Genomic DNA, 15,596 nt, shown 5'->3' with positions numbered 1-15,596 from the left:
TTAAAAAAATTTTTGTAGCTCAAACATTTCCTAGCTCCAGCTTCTCAAACGTGAAGATTTACTGCTTTTCTGTGTTTTATATAATTGTAATTTAAATGTATTTTTGTTGTTGGTCGGACGAAATGAGACATTTAAAGACTTCATCTGAGGTTGTTGAGAGATTTCCGTCTCGACCACAGTGGCGGGCCGACTGACATCCAGGGAGCTAAAAACAAACATGTCAGTGTTCTCTGGTGGAGACACGGATTTTAACTTATTTCAAACGTCTGTTCTGTTACTCATCAACTGACATATTTGCCAATACTGATATATCTGCTGTCCACTAATATGGACCTGAACAATATATCGGTCAGGCTCTGCTTTATAGGATACTGTGCTTTAAGAGGGGTGAACTCCACCTATTTGGTGCTTCAAGCAGGTTAAAACAAGTGCTCTGCTCTGTCTTATTGGTCACTTTGTGCTTACTAGGAAACAAAATACTGACACAAGGCTCTCTGCATGCTGGCATACAATCCTCAAACAGCCAGTGGTGCATGCTTTGGTATTATGTTACATGATAAAAATCCTGAAAGAATGAAACAAAAGATACTTTTCAAAATGCGAGAAAAATATTTTTGCAAATATTACAAAAACAGAACATAAAACATCATAATACTGCCAAAAATGTAAATTTAAATATCAAGCTTTGCTACGACTCATTCAGGGATCTCCACTCACTGAATGCAACAGATTACAGGAGATTTCCCCCTCTGACTTCATTGCGACTTCAAGTACTGTGAATATTCATCACGAGAAGAAAACCCTGTCTTCCTCTTCATTCTTTGGACCAGGGTCACTAAGGCAGCGTGATAGTTTCAGTTGGTCTTGCTCTTCTTGCTCGCTGCTCTTGCCTCCCTGATCGCTGCTCTGATTGGGCCTCTCGGGCGAATCCATAAACATGGTGATGGCATCAGGAGGGCTGGGATTTGGCTCAGTTGCCGAGCCTCTGGGGCTCTCGTTGTCATAAGTATAAACCTGGTGTTCTGCCAGAGAGAGAGAGATCACAGTTACATTTTAGTGCATAAACAACATTCTCAGGCAGCAGTTTGAGCCTTAGTGAGGTTAGTTTTTCAGATGTTTTCTCTCCTGAGATGTTTTAATCTGGGAGTAATCTGTGTAATCTCTATACTTAGATTTTAAAATAAAAAATGTGTCTGCCCAATGGGTAAATCTTGAAATGCACTCTTTTAGAAGTTCCTCATATTTAGGGAAGCAACTAATGATTCTTATCGATGTATCTGTCAATTGGCTAATTTGTCGTTTGTGCTAGAAATAAATGACCTAAACGATGAATCAATTATCAAAAATTCTTTTATGGCAATGGTACAAAATGTTGATCAGTGTATCCCAAAGACTAAAACACAACTTAAAATGTCTTTAGTCCACCAACAACGATATTCAATTTACTGTCATATGGGAAAACTGGGGATCACCCTCAATTTTTAATCTGCTAATCCAGCTTTTTCAGATCTTTTTATCTGTTCTAATTATATATATATTGTTATTAAAGCTTATAAATCTTATTATTATTCAATCTAGTAAATCTTGTTTTGGCCAAATGTTGTTGAATTTTTACATTTTTAATCTGGTTTTGTAAAGCACTTTATTATTTTATTAGTGTTTTATAGAGACTGGGAATGACCAAATAAATAAAAACACAAAGTTAGGTATTGTATATGCTTTGTACCCTCTGTGTTCAATGATCTAAGTGTTGCTCCCTCTTTCATTACTCTTGATCTCATCATCAACACAGCTGTAAGTTACTGTTATTAGTTATATTTCACACTTTTAAATGATCCTTTACTGCATCATATTCAGCCCAACTACCTTAAACAGTCTTAAACTGTAAATATCTATATTTACTTGAGACACTCTAGGTATTATTTTACTTAAAGTTTAAAAAATAACTCAGTTCACTCTTCATATGATAGAAATGAATGCTGACATGCATCCTTCACTGACCTGGTTCAAAGCAGACTTTTCTCACAGGGGGCGTTTCCTGCCGGTTTGCAGGGACGGTGAGGTAGTGACTCATCTGTGAACGAGATGAAAACGTGTGTCAGGAAGAAATTGATCATACAAATGTGAAAATCACAACCAATGATAATAATAATAAATACATTTAAAGACACAATAACTTTTAAAATCAGTCATATGTGGAGATTCAGAGGTCTGGAGTCAGGCTGCTCTTTGATACCATTTAACCACAAACCAGCTTCAGCACAAACATCCACGTCTCTAAATAAGCTTTCATATTCAGAACCACAGTCCGTATTAAAACTCACCCTCCTCTCCAGCTCCACCTTCCTCCTGAATCGAATCTCGCTCATATTGTCCTCAAATGGGTCCATCAGCAGGTCGTGTCTACTGTAAGAGCGAAGCTGAGGACACACAAACACAAAAAGAAAACCCATAACATGAGTATCAGTTTTTATAATTGACGTTTTTGCTTTGAAAATCACCAGTTGAACAAAAAAAAAAAACATTTATTTGCACACAAATTTACAACTTAATCAAAACCATCTCTCCTACCCTCTGTCTTGTCTTCTGCATGTTGGCTCGCAGAATCTTTCTGATCTCTTCTTCACGGCTTTTCGAGATGCTCGGTATCGCCCTTCGTTTGGGCGCCTCTCTCGGCTGGATGTTCCTGTGGGGATACACACCACACATCAATGCTTTTTAAAACAACTAATTATTCTATAAATGACTCTCTGTCAAGATTTTAACTGCTCCAAAGCACAAAATCAATTAAGCAATTAAAACTTAACTTTAACAACTTAAAACTTTTTAGAGGTACAAATAGGTCAAATTATTAGTAATTTGCAAGAAATAAAGCTGAGACTTAATTTTGTGCAATTGCTCTTTTCTTGAGACCCCTCAAATTTACCTTGTGATTCCACTCATTTATATAAATAACACCAGCTTTACTTCCTAAAGTGAAATTTTATGCTTTCTCAACTGACTTTATACTCTTTTTTTGTTTGTGTGCCCGCTGTTCTCTGCAGTCGCCTGCCAAACCGTAACAAGACCACGATCTCGTGACTGATACTTACGGCATGGACACGGTCGTCGTTACAAGCGACGGCAGCTTGGAGGCGCTCCCGCTCTCCACCATCATCATGGCCTGCTTCATCTCCATCTTGTTGTAGAAGGAGATGAGCTGCGGTTCGTTGGATCGGTCGCCAGCGATCAGCCACTTTTTCACGTAAGACTTATTGAAGCGGTTCAACCTGGAAACAGCAGAAAAGCAGAGAGAATCAGTTATTACATTAGAGCTGCAACAAAAGAATTATTTTTTATTATTGCTGAATCTGCCAATTATTGTCTTCATTAACTTATTGTTTAGTCTATAAAATGCATTACATGAAAGCAAATAATCATGACATTCACCATTAATTAAGGATACATAAAAGTACAATAAAGGGGACACATTTAAATTAAAGATAATATAAATAACAGGTAGAATCAGATTAGAAGCTGTACATAAACAACAATAATAATCGTACTTGTCTTTCCAGTGATGATGTCCATAATGACCACAGATGTCTTCAATTCCTGTGAGAAGATGATCCAGGAACTGAGGACAAAATACGTTTTTATAGGTATTTATATTTAGTTATTCAGCCTAAAATGACATATCTGACTCAGAGGGTTTTAGTGTTGATACCATTTATCTTTAAACTACTCAAACAAGATATTTATGATGAACAATGGTAATTCTCTTTTTTTGTCTTGTTCTGTAACAGGTATGGATTTCACCTGTGTGTGAATCTCCTCATTAATCGATTCTTTGCTCTCCTTCTTTCTCTTCACGGCCAGAAGCTCCACCAGAGGCCTGATCGTCATTCCCTGAAGACACGAGAAAGAGGAGGAAGAGGAGGAGGAGGAGAAATGAGGTTAAATGGATATTGCTTTTCTTTTTTCCCCCTGACACAAAACAGTTGAGAAAATACAACTCTTTGATAAAGCACACTCTGGTCAGATTTGAGAACAATTTTAAGGAGCCATATTATGCTTTTCGTGATTTTCTGTTATCTGTATATTATTGTTGTTTTTGGATATATGTGCTAAACAGATATAGACCTGGAAAAGTGCATGATATGTCCCCTTTAATTCACAGTAAACAGTTTACTGTAGCACAGATTTGTGCAGGTTTTTGCAAATTCTGCTAGTTGCCAATAGAGACAAACATGACAGTATGAGATTAATCAAAAGCCTCAAATGTGATTTAATAAAAAGGCAGACAGAAAAATCTTCAGCCTTGATTTAAAAAGATGTTGCAGCAGACCTGCAGTTTTCTGGGAGATTATTCCAGATATGTGGAGCATAAAAACTGAACGCTGCTTCTCCAGGTTTAGTTTGGACTCTGGGGACAGACAGCAGACCTGTTCCAGACCACCTGAGAGATAACGTAGTAGCAGGTCAGAAATGTATTTTGTCCCTAAACCTATTCAGTGATTTATAAATCAATAGCACTTCTTTAAAATCAATAATCTGACAGACAGGAAGTCAGTTCAGATCTGAGAACTGGAGTGATGTGATGCACTTAAGGCTGTGGTTTGGTCTTAAATAACTTCATGCTATCATCCGCTCATCATCTCGACCGCTCCCACCTGCACAAAGACAGTGAAGAAGATGACCGTGATGATGGCGGTGAGGAACATGTTCTTCAGCCTGCTGTCGGTCAGCAGGAACCCCAGTGAGTATGCGATGGCACCTCGCAGGCCACCGTAGGCCACGATGAACTGGTCCTTTTTGGTCAGCTTCACAATGCGGAATTTATTGATGATGTACGTGAGGCCGATGACCCCTGAAACACACAGAAAACACTGCGATTGGATTTATAGAAGAAGGAGAATATAATCGATACTTTACTCAATATTACCATAAAGTATTAGGTGTTTATAAGGAGCTTCAGGTTTCGACTGAACAGAAATGACCCACAGTGAGGTTTAAACCCTGTGGGAAGACGGTCTGAGACAAGCTGAAAGAGGCTTATTTCAGTTAATGAAGACCAGTAGTGAGTCTGTGTCTGTTGGGAAAAGGTAGCTTCTGTTTGTTTCATGGCTTCAGAGGCTGAGGCGCCGATTGTGTACGCAGGGTGAAATACTTTGAGTTATTGCTCATTAAGTCTCAAATGACCACCACTGAAGTATACATTATTCTATTCACTTTGTTTAATCTTATGTTTATAATATTATCAAGTGTGTTTATTTTCCATCTAATGTTCATTTACATGTTTTTATGTTCATTTTACTTCTTTTTTCTTATGTGAAGCACTTGGTACTTGGTCTTTTGTAAAGCACTCTGAGGTGGAATTTTTTGTATGAAAGGTGTTATATAAATAAAGTAAATATTAGTATTATTGTTATCAGTGGGGTATTGCATGTGCTGCAATGTCACAATGTCCCAAATCCTCTAAAAATACTCAAGTCTGCACCTCAGTTTAGGTTGAGAAAAATTTAACAATACTAAATGTTTAATCTAATCTTCAAATATTTGTTTCTAACAAATAATGTTTCTTTTTCCATCAGTTTGGCTAAATGTCTCTAAATACTACAATACCCATGAGCTACAGCCTCTTTCAGTGGAAGAATCCGAGTTTTAACAAATTCAAATCTCTTCATTGTTGCAAAGTTGCTGAATTCACCCAAAACATGTTTGGTTTAAATCCAAATTTATAACAACATTTTTGATCCAGAACCTGAATGTTTTATTATATTTCCAGACCATTAACCCAGAAGAACACAATCTTACCATGTCCATGTTTCTTTGTACTTACCCAGCACTCTCGACACCAGGCAGAGGATGACGGTGCAAATGACGAAGGTCCAGTTCCAGGTGTGCGGACCGGCGACTGTGGAAACACCCAGGAAGATGAAGATCAGCGTCTCGCTCACGCTGCTCCACATCTTCAGGAAGTATTTGATGGTGGTGTAGGACTTGTGCGATATGTTGGCCTCCACGTACGGCCGCATCGTCACGCCACACGCTATTAACCTACATGGGATAAGAAAAGAAACAACGTGTATCTCTGTTGTATGTTTTTCTAACTGTGTGAACTGAGGTAATGTAATGATTGGTTTTTTTGTACTTACGCCATGATTCCTGACAGGTGGAAGACCTCAGCAGAGAGGTAAGCCATGTAGCTGTAGAGAAACACGAAAAGGGGCTCGATGACACGCGTGTGCGAGGTGAAGCGGGACGTAAAGGCACCCAGGATGCCGTAGAAGGCTCCCACCATGACGCCCCCCAATGCAACCACGAAGAAACAGACCACGCCGAGGAGGGCATCCATTACAGTCACCGTCCCTTCGTGGGAAAACTCATCGAACAGGTGGTACAAAACCTACACGGACAGAAACACAAGCAGGCGGAGTTTGTTAATTTTTTGATTTCCTGATTCTTGTACTGTTTTCTGCATCAGTTTAATTATTTACACACAGAAAAATGTCCAGACTATCACTTCTAACTCTGCAAAAGGGGTCAAGTTCTCAGTTAAGATGCAGTTTTTTCTACTACTACTTGAATAAAATAAATATTGCACACAAACTATGTACACTTATATGCAGACATGGATTCAAACCTTTTTATTATTAAAATACATACAAAAACGCATTTTGAGGATTTGGCAGAAATATGGAATGCGTGAAGTGCTTCAGGGCTGCAACTAATTATTTTCATAATCAATTAATCTGCTGATTATTTTCTTGATGAATCATTTTTGGCTGTAAAATGTCACAAAATAGTGGAACATTTGTTATATTCAAAGTCTTGTTTTGTCTGAGTAGCAGTCTAAAACACAAAAATAGTCAGTTTGATGTATGACAGAAAAAAGCATTAGATTAGATCACATTTTAGAGACTGAAATCAGCTAGTGTTTGGCATTCTTGCTTAAAAAAAAAAAGACTAAAACTATTAAATTATAGAGATATTGTTGCAGCTCTACAGAAGATAATGGAACAAGAGATCCAAATGACAAAATGTGATGTAGAAATGAAAAAACTTTCTTTCCTGTTTCAGTAGTAAAACAACATTTATCAACTCCATCTGTGCACTCCTCTTCACAGATCATTAGCATTTCCTGTAATCTCACAATGCTGGGTTGCTTTATCAGATGTACTGGTGTCACAAACAGGTAAGCCAATCTTTAAAAAGTCCTTTGAACAGACACCTCTAATAGCTCCACCAGCCCCCCTTTCACTCACCACAGTGACGGCATCGTTAAGGAGCGACTCCCCGAACACCAAGATGTGCAGCAGCTCGTTGATGTGGATCTCCTCAAACACGGCCAGCACGGCCACGGGATCCACGGCCGAGATGATGGAGCCGAACAGGAGGCAGGACAGCAGGTCCACGCTGCCCAGCCTAGTCCCCTCAATCTGACACACGCCGTACATCATCCCGCCGATGAAGAAGATGTTCCACAGGGTGCCCACCACCGCGAACACCAGGATGGTGCCCAAATTCTCGGTGAAGGGCCTGATGGGCAGGAAGTAGCCTGCATCGAGGATGATGGGAGGCAGCAGGTAGAGGAAGAAGAGCTTTTCGTCGAGGACAGGGATATTATCACTGATGGATGTCGGAGACGACGCTCTGATCAGGCCGCCCACCAGCAGGCCGACGACGATCAGCAGGCAGCTCTCTGGAACAACGTGTGACACTCTGGGAATGATGTGGAAACCTGCGGAAGAATGAAAACGAAATTTTGGAGTTGATTATACAATTAGTAGATTAGGTTGAAAATTTAAGTTTTTCTTCTTTTTCCTTCAGTTTGATGTTTGAGCTTCACTGTGCAGAACGGTGTACGTGCAGAGTTTGACATTTAAAGGCTGTTTTAATATTCAGCTGCTGAAAGTGGAAAGTTTCTCTGTACTCACTGAAAATCTGAGTTTCAGCCGTGTACCTAGAATGATGTGAAAACCTGAAACCTCCAGTGCACAAACACTGAGGATGTGAAATAGTTAACATTTTGACATGACCATATTTGCCTATTTATAGATTCTGGGAGAAGAAGTAAAGGTAATCTTAATGATTTTTAAAAACTAACTGAGCTTTAGTGGAAAAAACACGTCAGACACAAATTATTATTTCCAGCAGAGGATTCTTTAAATGTCATAAAATGGTGTCTGGAGGAGATCTTTAATTGAAAAGAGTCCAGAATCAGGTTTATTTGTCACTTCCATTAATACACACTCAGTGAATACATGGGAGCGAAACGCAGCTCTCCACAGATCAGGGTGTTCACATATAAAAAAAGACACATCCAATTAATTTAAAATAAATATGTATGATTAATCATGCATGAAGCAAAAATGCCAATAATTATCTGCTTCCTGTGACTTCAAAGTGAAAACTGATGATGGAAAATGTCATCATGCGTTTGGTGAACTAATGACGAATGGATTATTTTTTGACATTTTATTAACTAAATGATTAATCACAACAATATTATTGAGCTGAGCATAAACATTAGAAGAAGAAAAATGATTGACAAAAAAAAACATTTGGGAACTATTTTATAATCTTTAAAAGTCATTTTTCAAGCAAACATGCCAAACATTTGATAAAGATCGTGGAGCTTTAGACTACTGGTTTGGGAAATTGCAATGGGTATTTCCACTGTCCCCTGATGCCCAATAGACAAAAGTAATTGCAAAAACAGACTGTAGAATAAATGCACAATAAGTTAAAACATAAAACAGGACCACACATTCAATAAAAAGGGAGACCGTATGACATAAAACAGACATTATGACCCTGTATTGAGTCTACATTTGGACATACATCAGTGTGTGCATTAGAGCTGCAGGATGAGACAAGTTCAAATCTGAGCAGGCAAAATCAGTCTTTGTTTGAAGTGCTCATGACTTGTGTCTAAACTGAGAGGATAACCTGTGATGACGGGTCATAATTATACTTTGACGAACTTTAAGGGTTACAAATACAGTTCAGTCACAAGTAAACTTTTATTTCCATCAACAGTAGTTAAATTTGGTTATGTGACTCTGTTCTGGGAGCTCTCTGCCCGTCCATGTGCTTACATGGAAAGACTCCGGCAGGGAAATCAGCCACAAGGACCCTGTGGGAACCTCTCAAATGTGAATATTTTCTGGTGTCTTGAGTCCTCTGTGAGAGTAAACTGAATATCTTTGGGTTGTGGACTGTTGGTTGGGGAAAAACAAGACATTTAAGGTTTTATCTCATCTATCTATCTAACTGTGTGCTATCTTGGTCTATAAAATGTCAGAAAATGGTGAAATATGTTTCCCAAAAGTCCCGACCGAGAGTCCAAACCCAAAAATATCCAGTTTATTCTCACAGAGGACTAAATAAAATGGGAAAATATTTACATTTGAGAAGCTGGTTCAGACACATTTGGTAATTTTTGCTTATAAAATGAGTCAAAATTATTAAGTGATTATCAAAATAGGTGGCGATTATTTTCTGTCAATGGGCGACTCTAGTTTTGTGTAGTTTTTAAGTGAAAATGCTAAATTCTCATGTGTGGATCTTTTCTGTTTTTTTTTCTAACTAAACACAGGAAAACCATCTTGAGAAACAGTGATCACCATTTTCTGACAATTTATAGACCAAATGACTAGTAGATTAGCCATCAACAGATTAATCAATAATTGTTAGTTGCGGTCACAGCCACAAACCATTGATTGATCATCAGCAATAAAAAAATGTCTCATGAGCCAAATGGACACTTTCCAAACAACATCACTGACTAATCTAATATTAAAGCCATAAAAACGGATCAGAAAAGCAATAAAATCTTTCAACGTCTGTCCTAAATTAACCATAATAGAGCATTCAGGAGTCTGATGCAGCAGATCGGGGCTGAACTGAGCTCTGTAGCAGCTCTCGCAAGTTTCACACTGGGCCCGTTTGTTCATGTCATCTCTCAGCTGAACGAGGCCTCGACGTTCAGTTTTTCCATCATGTGACTTTGGTCTCAGCTGCTGTAACAAACGTTTTCTGCAGTCAGTGATCTTGTGTGCAGCCACTCCTCGCCCCCTCTTCTCCACTGCGACTCTGCACATTGCGGCCTTTTGTTATCGAGCAGTGCATTATGACAGGAAGTCGGGATCGGCCCTCGGTTGCAACAGCTGGACTTCCAGATAACATGCCAGACGGTTTCAGTCTGCAGACTTGGCCAACGACAAACCGTGGGAGAGACTCCCTGCAGCCAATCAGCATCACTGCTCGCTGTTTTGGCATCCAACATGATTTTGAGATTACAACAAAAAAGTCAAAAGTCAGTAACTGTGACTGTATATGTTTTTTTATTTATTTTATAAATATATTTTAATATTTTTTATGTTTTACATTTGTGTATATACTTTAATATCATCTTATATTTCTATTATTAGTGCTATTTACTACTGATGTCACCCCGTCTCTACTGTAGTGCCTTGTGTTGTAACTTGTGAAACACTTAAGTCAACTACAGATTTTTAAAAAACAAACATGACTTGACGATTTTAATATTTCTGCGTGTCTGGAGTTCACATTCACAGCTCTGATACTTTTTATGGCTTAATGTCTTCACAATGGCTTATTTTAAGCAAAAATGTCAACTTATAACAGCAGATTTTATAGTATTTGTACAGTATGATACAAATATAAACATCAAGGAGCTAAAATTGACAGAAAATAGAATTAAATATAGTTAGAGCTGAAATTAATTAGCTGATCTACAGAAAATTAACCTGCAACCATACTGATGAAAGATTAATCATTATTTTCTGGTTGCAGGTAGTTGGACAAAATACAGCAAATAAAGCTGCTTCAGGGAGCTTTTGATGGTTATTTTACACAATTTTCTGACATTTTAGAGACCAAATGATTAAATGACAAATTATTGTTAATTCAGGTTCGATTTTACAGAATTTGGTTGGTGGCCAGTCAGAGAGCTGACATATGAAAAGTGTAGCTACGTCAAAGCTAAAAAGGTCAAAGGCAAGAGATGAATTAGTGGAAATCTCCACAGGGATGCATGTGATACCTTTCATCAGTCACAACAGATGCTTTGAATCCCACTTGGAAGGCCACACTCGAGCTCTAATCCTTCAACATTTGCTCTGCTCCAGGCAGACTGATGCTCTCACCAGCAGGCCCATCCTTAAATAAGTTTGGCACCGGAAAATTTCTGGAGCACTCAGTGGAAACACTATTAGCACTCTGACATCGTCAACAATATCTCATCTTTCAGCAGGACTGTGGTTAGACAATATGAGCCTTAAAGACCCCCTCCATTAAAGGGGACCTATTATGCTTTTCTTTATTTTCCGTCATAAATATGATGTTACAGTGTTGGATGTTCATAATAAACATGGTCAAAGTATCAAATAATGAGATAAATGTTTGCAGTAATAATCCCTGTGAGTAAAAAGCAGCAGCCTCAGACTGCTCTGAACACTCTGTTTACAGTGGTAGTTTTTAGCTTGGGCCGACGTCGGCTTGTGTCAATGACGATTTGTGACATCACAACGAGTTTGAAGCCAACACTGGTCCAGTATGAATCTTTAAGTCTTCAGAGCAAAAACCCTTAAAAATATTGTGAAAAACGGTGATGTCTTTATATTGCTGGTTTTGTTTGAGTCCAAAATGTTAACATGTTCACTTAACCGTCATACATGAAAGGAAAAGGAAATGGCAAATCTTCACTTTTGAGAAGTTGGAGCCATCAAGAGTTTGGCATTTGTCTTGAAAAATGAAACAATATTACTTTTAGATTATTGACGAATCAACTACTAAATCTATCATGGTATCTCTTGTCTCATTAAAGACTGTTGGCACAATGATGCTGCTGCTAAAAAGCTTTCAGACCAGTTTGTGCCAGCGGTAGTTGGTTGTTTCTATAATCAGGTTGGAGCTGCTGGAGTTCAGCATCTCAAATAAAGGTTTTTTAAAATGTTTTCATTGTCTTCTGTCATAGTAAGTTTTTTTTGGACTAGCATAAGACATCTGAAGACATCTTTGTCTTCTGTCATAGTAAGTTTTTTTTGGACTAGCATAAGACATCTGAAGACATCAGCTAAGCGTTTTCACTATTTTTAGGGTACTAACTGATTAATCTAAAAAACAAACAAACAGATAAATAAAGGAAAACAGTCATTGGCTGCAGTGTTCACTCAGTCAGTTTAGCATTCTCAGTCATGATCTTAATCACTACTGTTTGTATTTATTATTTTTGTTAATTTTTGTCAATTAATTAGACTCTTTTTGGGGCCTCTCGTCATCGTTTCTATCTGCGTCAATGTAAAACATTTTGAACTGCACTTATAGAAAATGTTCAGATCAACTATTTTTAAAACATTTAAAAGCTGGCCGCATGAGACTCCAAACTGACCTGAGAAGACCATAAAATGCAGTTCAGAGGGCCTTCAGCCTGAATGACCAATACTCACAATTAAATATAAGACACTCCCTCACTTGTGTCAGATTGGGCAGTGTTTTTGGCAGCCTGTAATTTGAGTGATGTGCCACTCACCAAGTTTCATCAGCAGGGCGAGTAGGATCCAGAGAGAGATCTCAAAGGGCTTCCTGACGTGTTCGAAGTTGAAGGACAGGACTGGGAAAGCCTTTTTGTGAGAGCTGGAGTTAGTTTTGTGATGGGGGTCCCCTTGTTTCCCTGAATTTTTGCACGACTCGTTGTTTCCGGAAGCAACATCACGACTCGCGGAGGCAACAGTGACGAAAATGAGCAATAAAACGCACATTAACCCCGTTAGACGCAGACCGGAGCTCCGGCCGGGACGGAACACAGCCATTTTCAGATGGGTTTTCACGGCTGAGCTGCTCCTGCTCAGCTGCTCCTGCTCAGCTCTAGATCCGATGAAGATGAAGATGAAGATAGCAAGGGAAGTGAGCGCTGTGCGCCGCGGCGGAGCGCGTACTTTTACGCACAGAATTCCCAATAATCTTTAAATTACGCATAGTTATAAATCAACAAACGGAGGTTTATGGTGCGTGGGCAAACAAACAAGCTCCTGTCATCGGTGGATGGTGATTTAAAAATAGCATCACGCTTCGTATCTGGCCTGAGATGATTTAAATCATTGATGAGTTGTTGTCAGAGCCTGATGTCTTCTCCACAAACCGTGAACTTGCGTATAGCGGCACCATCCACCAGGCAGAAAGCGCTCTCTTGCTTTTTCTCTCTACTTTTCAAGCAGCTCATCCAAAGCCAAAAGTTAAAGTGACATCTGCTGGAGTGGAGGACGAAACTGACCTCCACACTACATGTATGCACAGATATATATCCACATATTTATTTTGTGATTTACATTTACATTTTAGATTATTTACAATTCTACACAATTGAGACAGAACAATCAACATCTTGGGCAAAGAATAAAAAATGTATATAATAATCTAATACCTTAATCTAATACCTCTGTGCTGTCAAATGGTGTCATTCCTTTCACATGTATTGAACATTTCCTAACTCTGTGAATCATCACAAGAATATCTTAGCACCTTTTATCCAGAGAGGATACATCTGCGTCAACCAGCAGCCTGAAAGAGTCCCTCTGCTCTCCAGTGTCATGAATCATTGCATTTATTTTACGGGATGTAATTTTCCTGCATGGAGAATCAATATCTAGATTTCCTTCATCAATGATTCAGGCACCTGAGCTGCGGCAGATTTGTGGCTTAAAAGCATAAATCAAAGTCTGTTATTGGCCTCTCACTCCTCTCAACTTTTATACCCAACAATTTATCAACTCTGCTGGCCTCCACTGTCACTCTGATGACCACAAAGTCATTTAAATCCTGTTGGTGCCACTCTGACATAAACTGTTATCTGAAATAGTTTTCAGTTAAAGATTAGTTCAGAATAAACTAACCGCTCACAGCTCACACATCCTCTTCATCTCTTTCGGGCTCCAGCAGAGAAGAATTAGTAAAACCAACAGCTGTGTCTGTTTCCCACAGCGTCACATCTCCTCCTCTCACTGCTGTCTAGCTAACGGGGGCTAAAAGAGGCATAAATCCAAAAACTAACAGAGGCTGTTAGTTTTTGATTGTAAATGGACGAGCCTCCAATTAATTATAATCTGGCTCTCTGTATCAGCCACAGGGGACACACAATTGTGTTGTACTGCTGTTCAATGACAATAAAAGCATTGGCCTTAGAGCCTTAGAGTAGGAATTTAAACTCCAAATAAACTGTGACATACTGCTGCTATAAACATTTAGTCAGACTATTTTGTGAATGTTCCCTCTGATGTTAAAGACCATGTTTAGTTTGACTGCGGCATCTCATTCATGTCAGAGTAAAAACTTCCCACGTCTGAGTTTCATTCACATGAATCGCTCCATACAGACTGTGCAGTCGCCCGACACTTTCTGTTTCCCACCTAACTTTTCCACATGGATGAAGCCCGACAGACACGGAGCTGTTTTAACGCTGCGAGGAGCACTTTGAAAACGTCAGCATTCACTCAGTCTGCACACAAACGTCAAAAACATTGAAGGTATTTTTATTAGAGAATTACATCAGATCACCAAATGTGTTACTGTGACATTTTCTAGTGTAAACATGAAATAAAAGTTATAATTTAGCAAACAGCTGATGCTCTGATGAAAAACAAATAATAAATACTCAATTATTGTGATGCTACTTCAGGATTTACAATCAGAGTTCAAGACATTAAGGTGCTAAAAACTTACCACAGAACTGAAATACTTATAAATACTGAAGGAAAAGTGTGTGCACGAGTACAGTAAACTGATATATGATGAGATATTTCCTCTCTACATATTTTATTAGTCTTTCTGTGATTATTAATATCACACAAACCTAATTTAATGGTTTGTTACAGTGTCTGAAATTGAGCCTAACACTGAAATACTGTATGGTGACACAGGTCCAACTATAAAGCTTGTGAACAGAGTGCCTGGTATGTTCATTTATAGCAGTAAGAATACAATCATTGATTAAATACACCTTCTTAAAGCTGGAGACTTGCTGAACCAGTATTTGCTTATAAATCTGGTCATTGAGGGGAAAAAAATAAAGGTGTAACCTGTAAAAACTTCCTGCTGGGAACTCAACAATGACTCACATTTTCCTTCCGGGGCACTTTCCTTCCAGCAACACGACAAACACACAAACTCTCTCTGAACCTCGTCAGACAACGATCATCTCCGACATCCACAAACAAACAAACAAACAAACAAACAATCTGTCGCCCTCAGAGCCGCTCTGACTGCTGCTGCCGAGTATTTGACCTCAGACGTTTGCTTGTTTCAGATGGACCCTCTCTGCCATCTGCCTGGCGCTGTACAGAGACACGCATGTCCCCACTGTGGCCATCGTCATGGCGATGGGATCGATGAGGCTGTTCTGCGGCTGCATCCGGACCTCACCTGAGACCTGCCTCTGGAGACAGGAGGACACACAACAAGGGTCTTTTTTAAATACTGAAACCACTAAGTGTAGGGTTTTTGGGTAATTATTCTGATGGCATACATTTCTGTGTGTGGAAACAATTTTGAGGTAACTGTATTTTCATTATGTTCTACTTTCTACTTTCTAT

The 15,596-nt window shown here is 38.9% G+C and overlaps 1 protein-coding gene across 1 annotated transcript; it reads right to left on the bottom strand.

Annotated features, from left to right (window-relative positions):
* Positions 1-360: 360 nt before the first annotated feature.
* LOC133997018 (Na(+)/H(+) exchanger beta-like) lies at positions 361-13,391 on the bottom strand. Its single transcript, XM_062436561.1, has 12 exons — positions 12,542-13,391; positions 7,248-7,723; positions 6,138-6,388; positions 5,822-6,039; positions 4,653-4,849; positions 3,799-3,888; positions 3,546-3,616; positions 3,093-3,269; positions 2,572-2,686; positions 2,325-2,420; positions 2,002-2,074; positions 361-1,022 (listed from the first exon to the last, which is right to left on the bottom strand). Exons 1-12 carry the CDS (start codon positions 12,819-12,821, stop codon positions 787-789), a joined length of 2,280 nt encoding a protein of 759 aa, XP_062292545.1. The 5' UTR covers positions 12,822-13,391; the 3' UTR covers positions 361-786.
* Between the last annotated feature and the right edge of the window lie 2,205 nt (positions 13,392-15,596).

This window comes from Scomber scombrus, chromosome 16 (assembly GCF_963691925.1).
Source record: "Scomber scombrus chromosome 16, fScoSco1.1, whole genome shotgun sequence".
Taxonomy (NCBI): Eukaryota; Metazoa; Chordata; class Actinopteri; order Scombriformes; family Scombridae; genus Scomber; species Scomber scombrus.
Note: the sequence above shows the minus strand (reverse complement) of the source record. Positions and strands in the feature narration are given on the sequence as shown.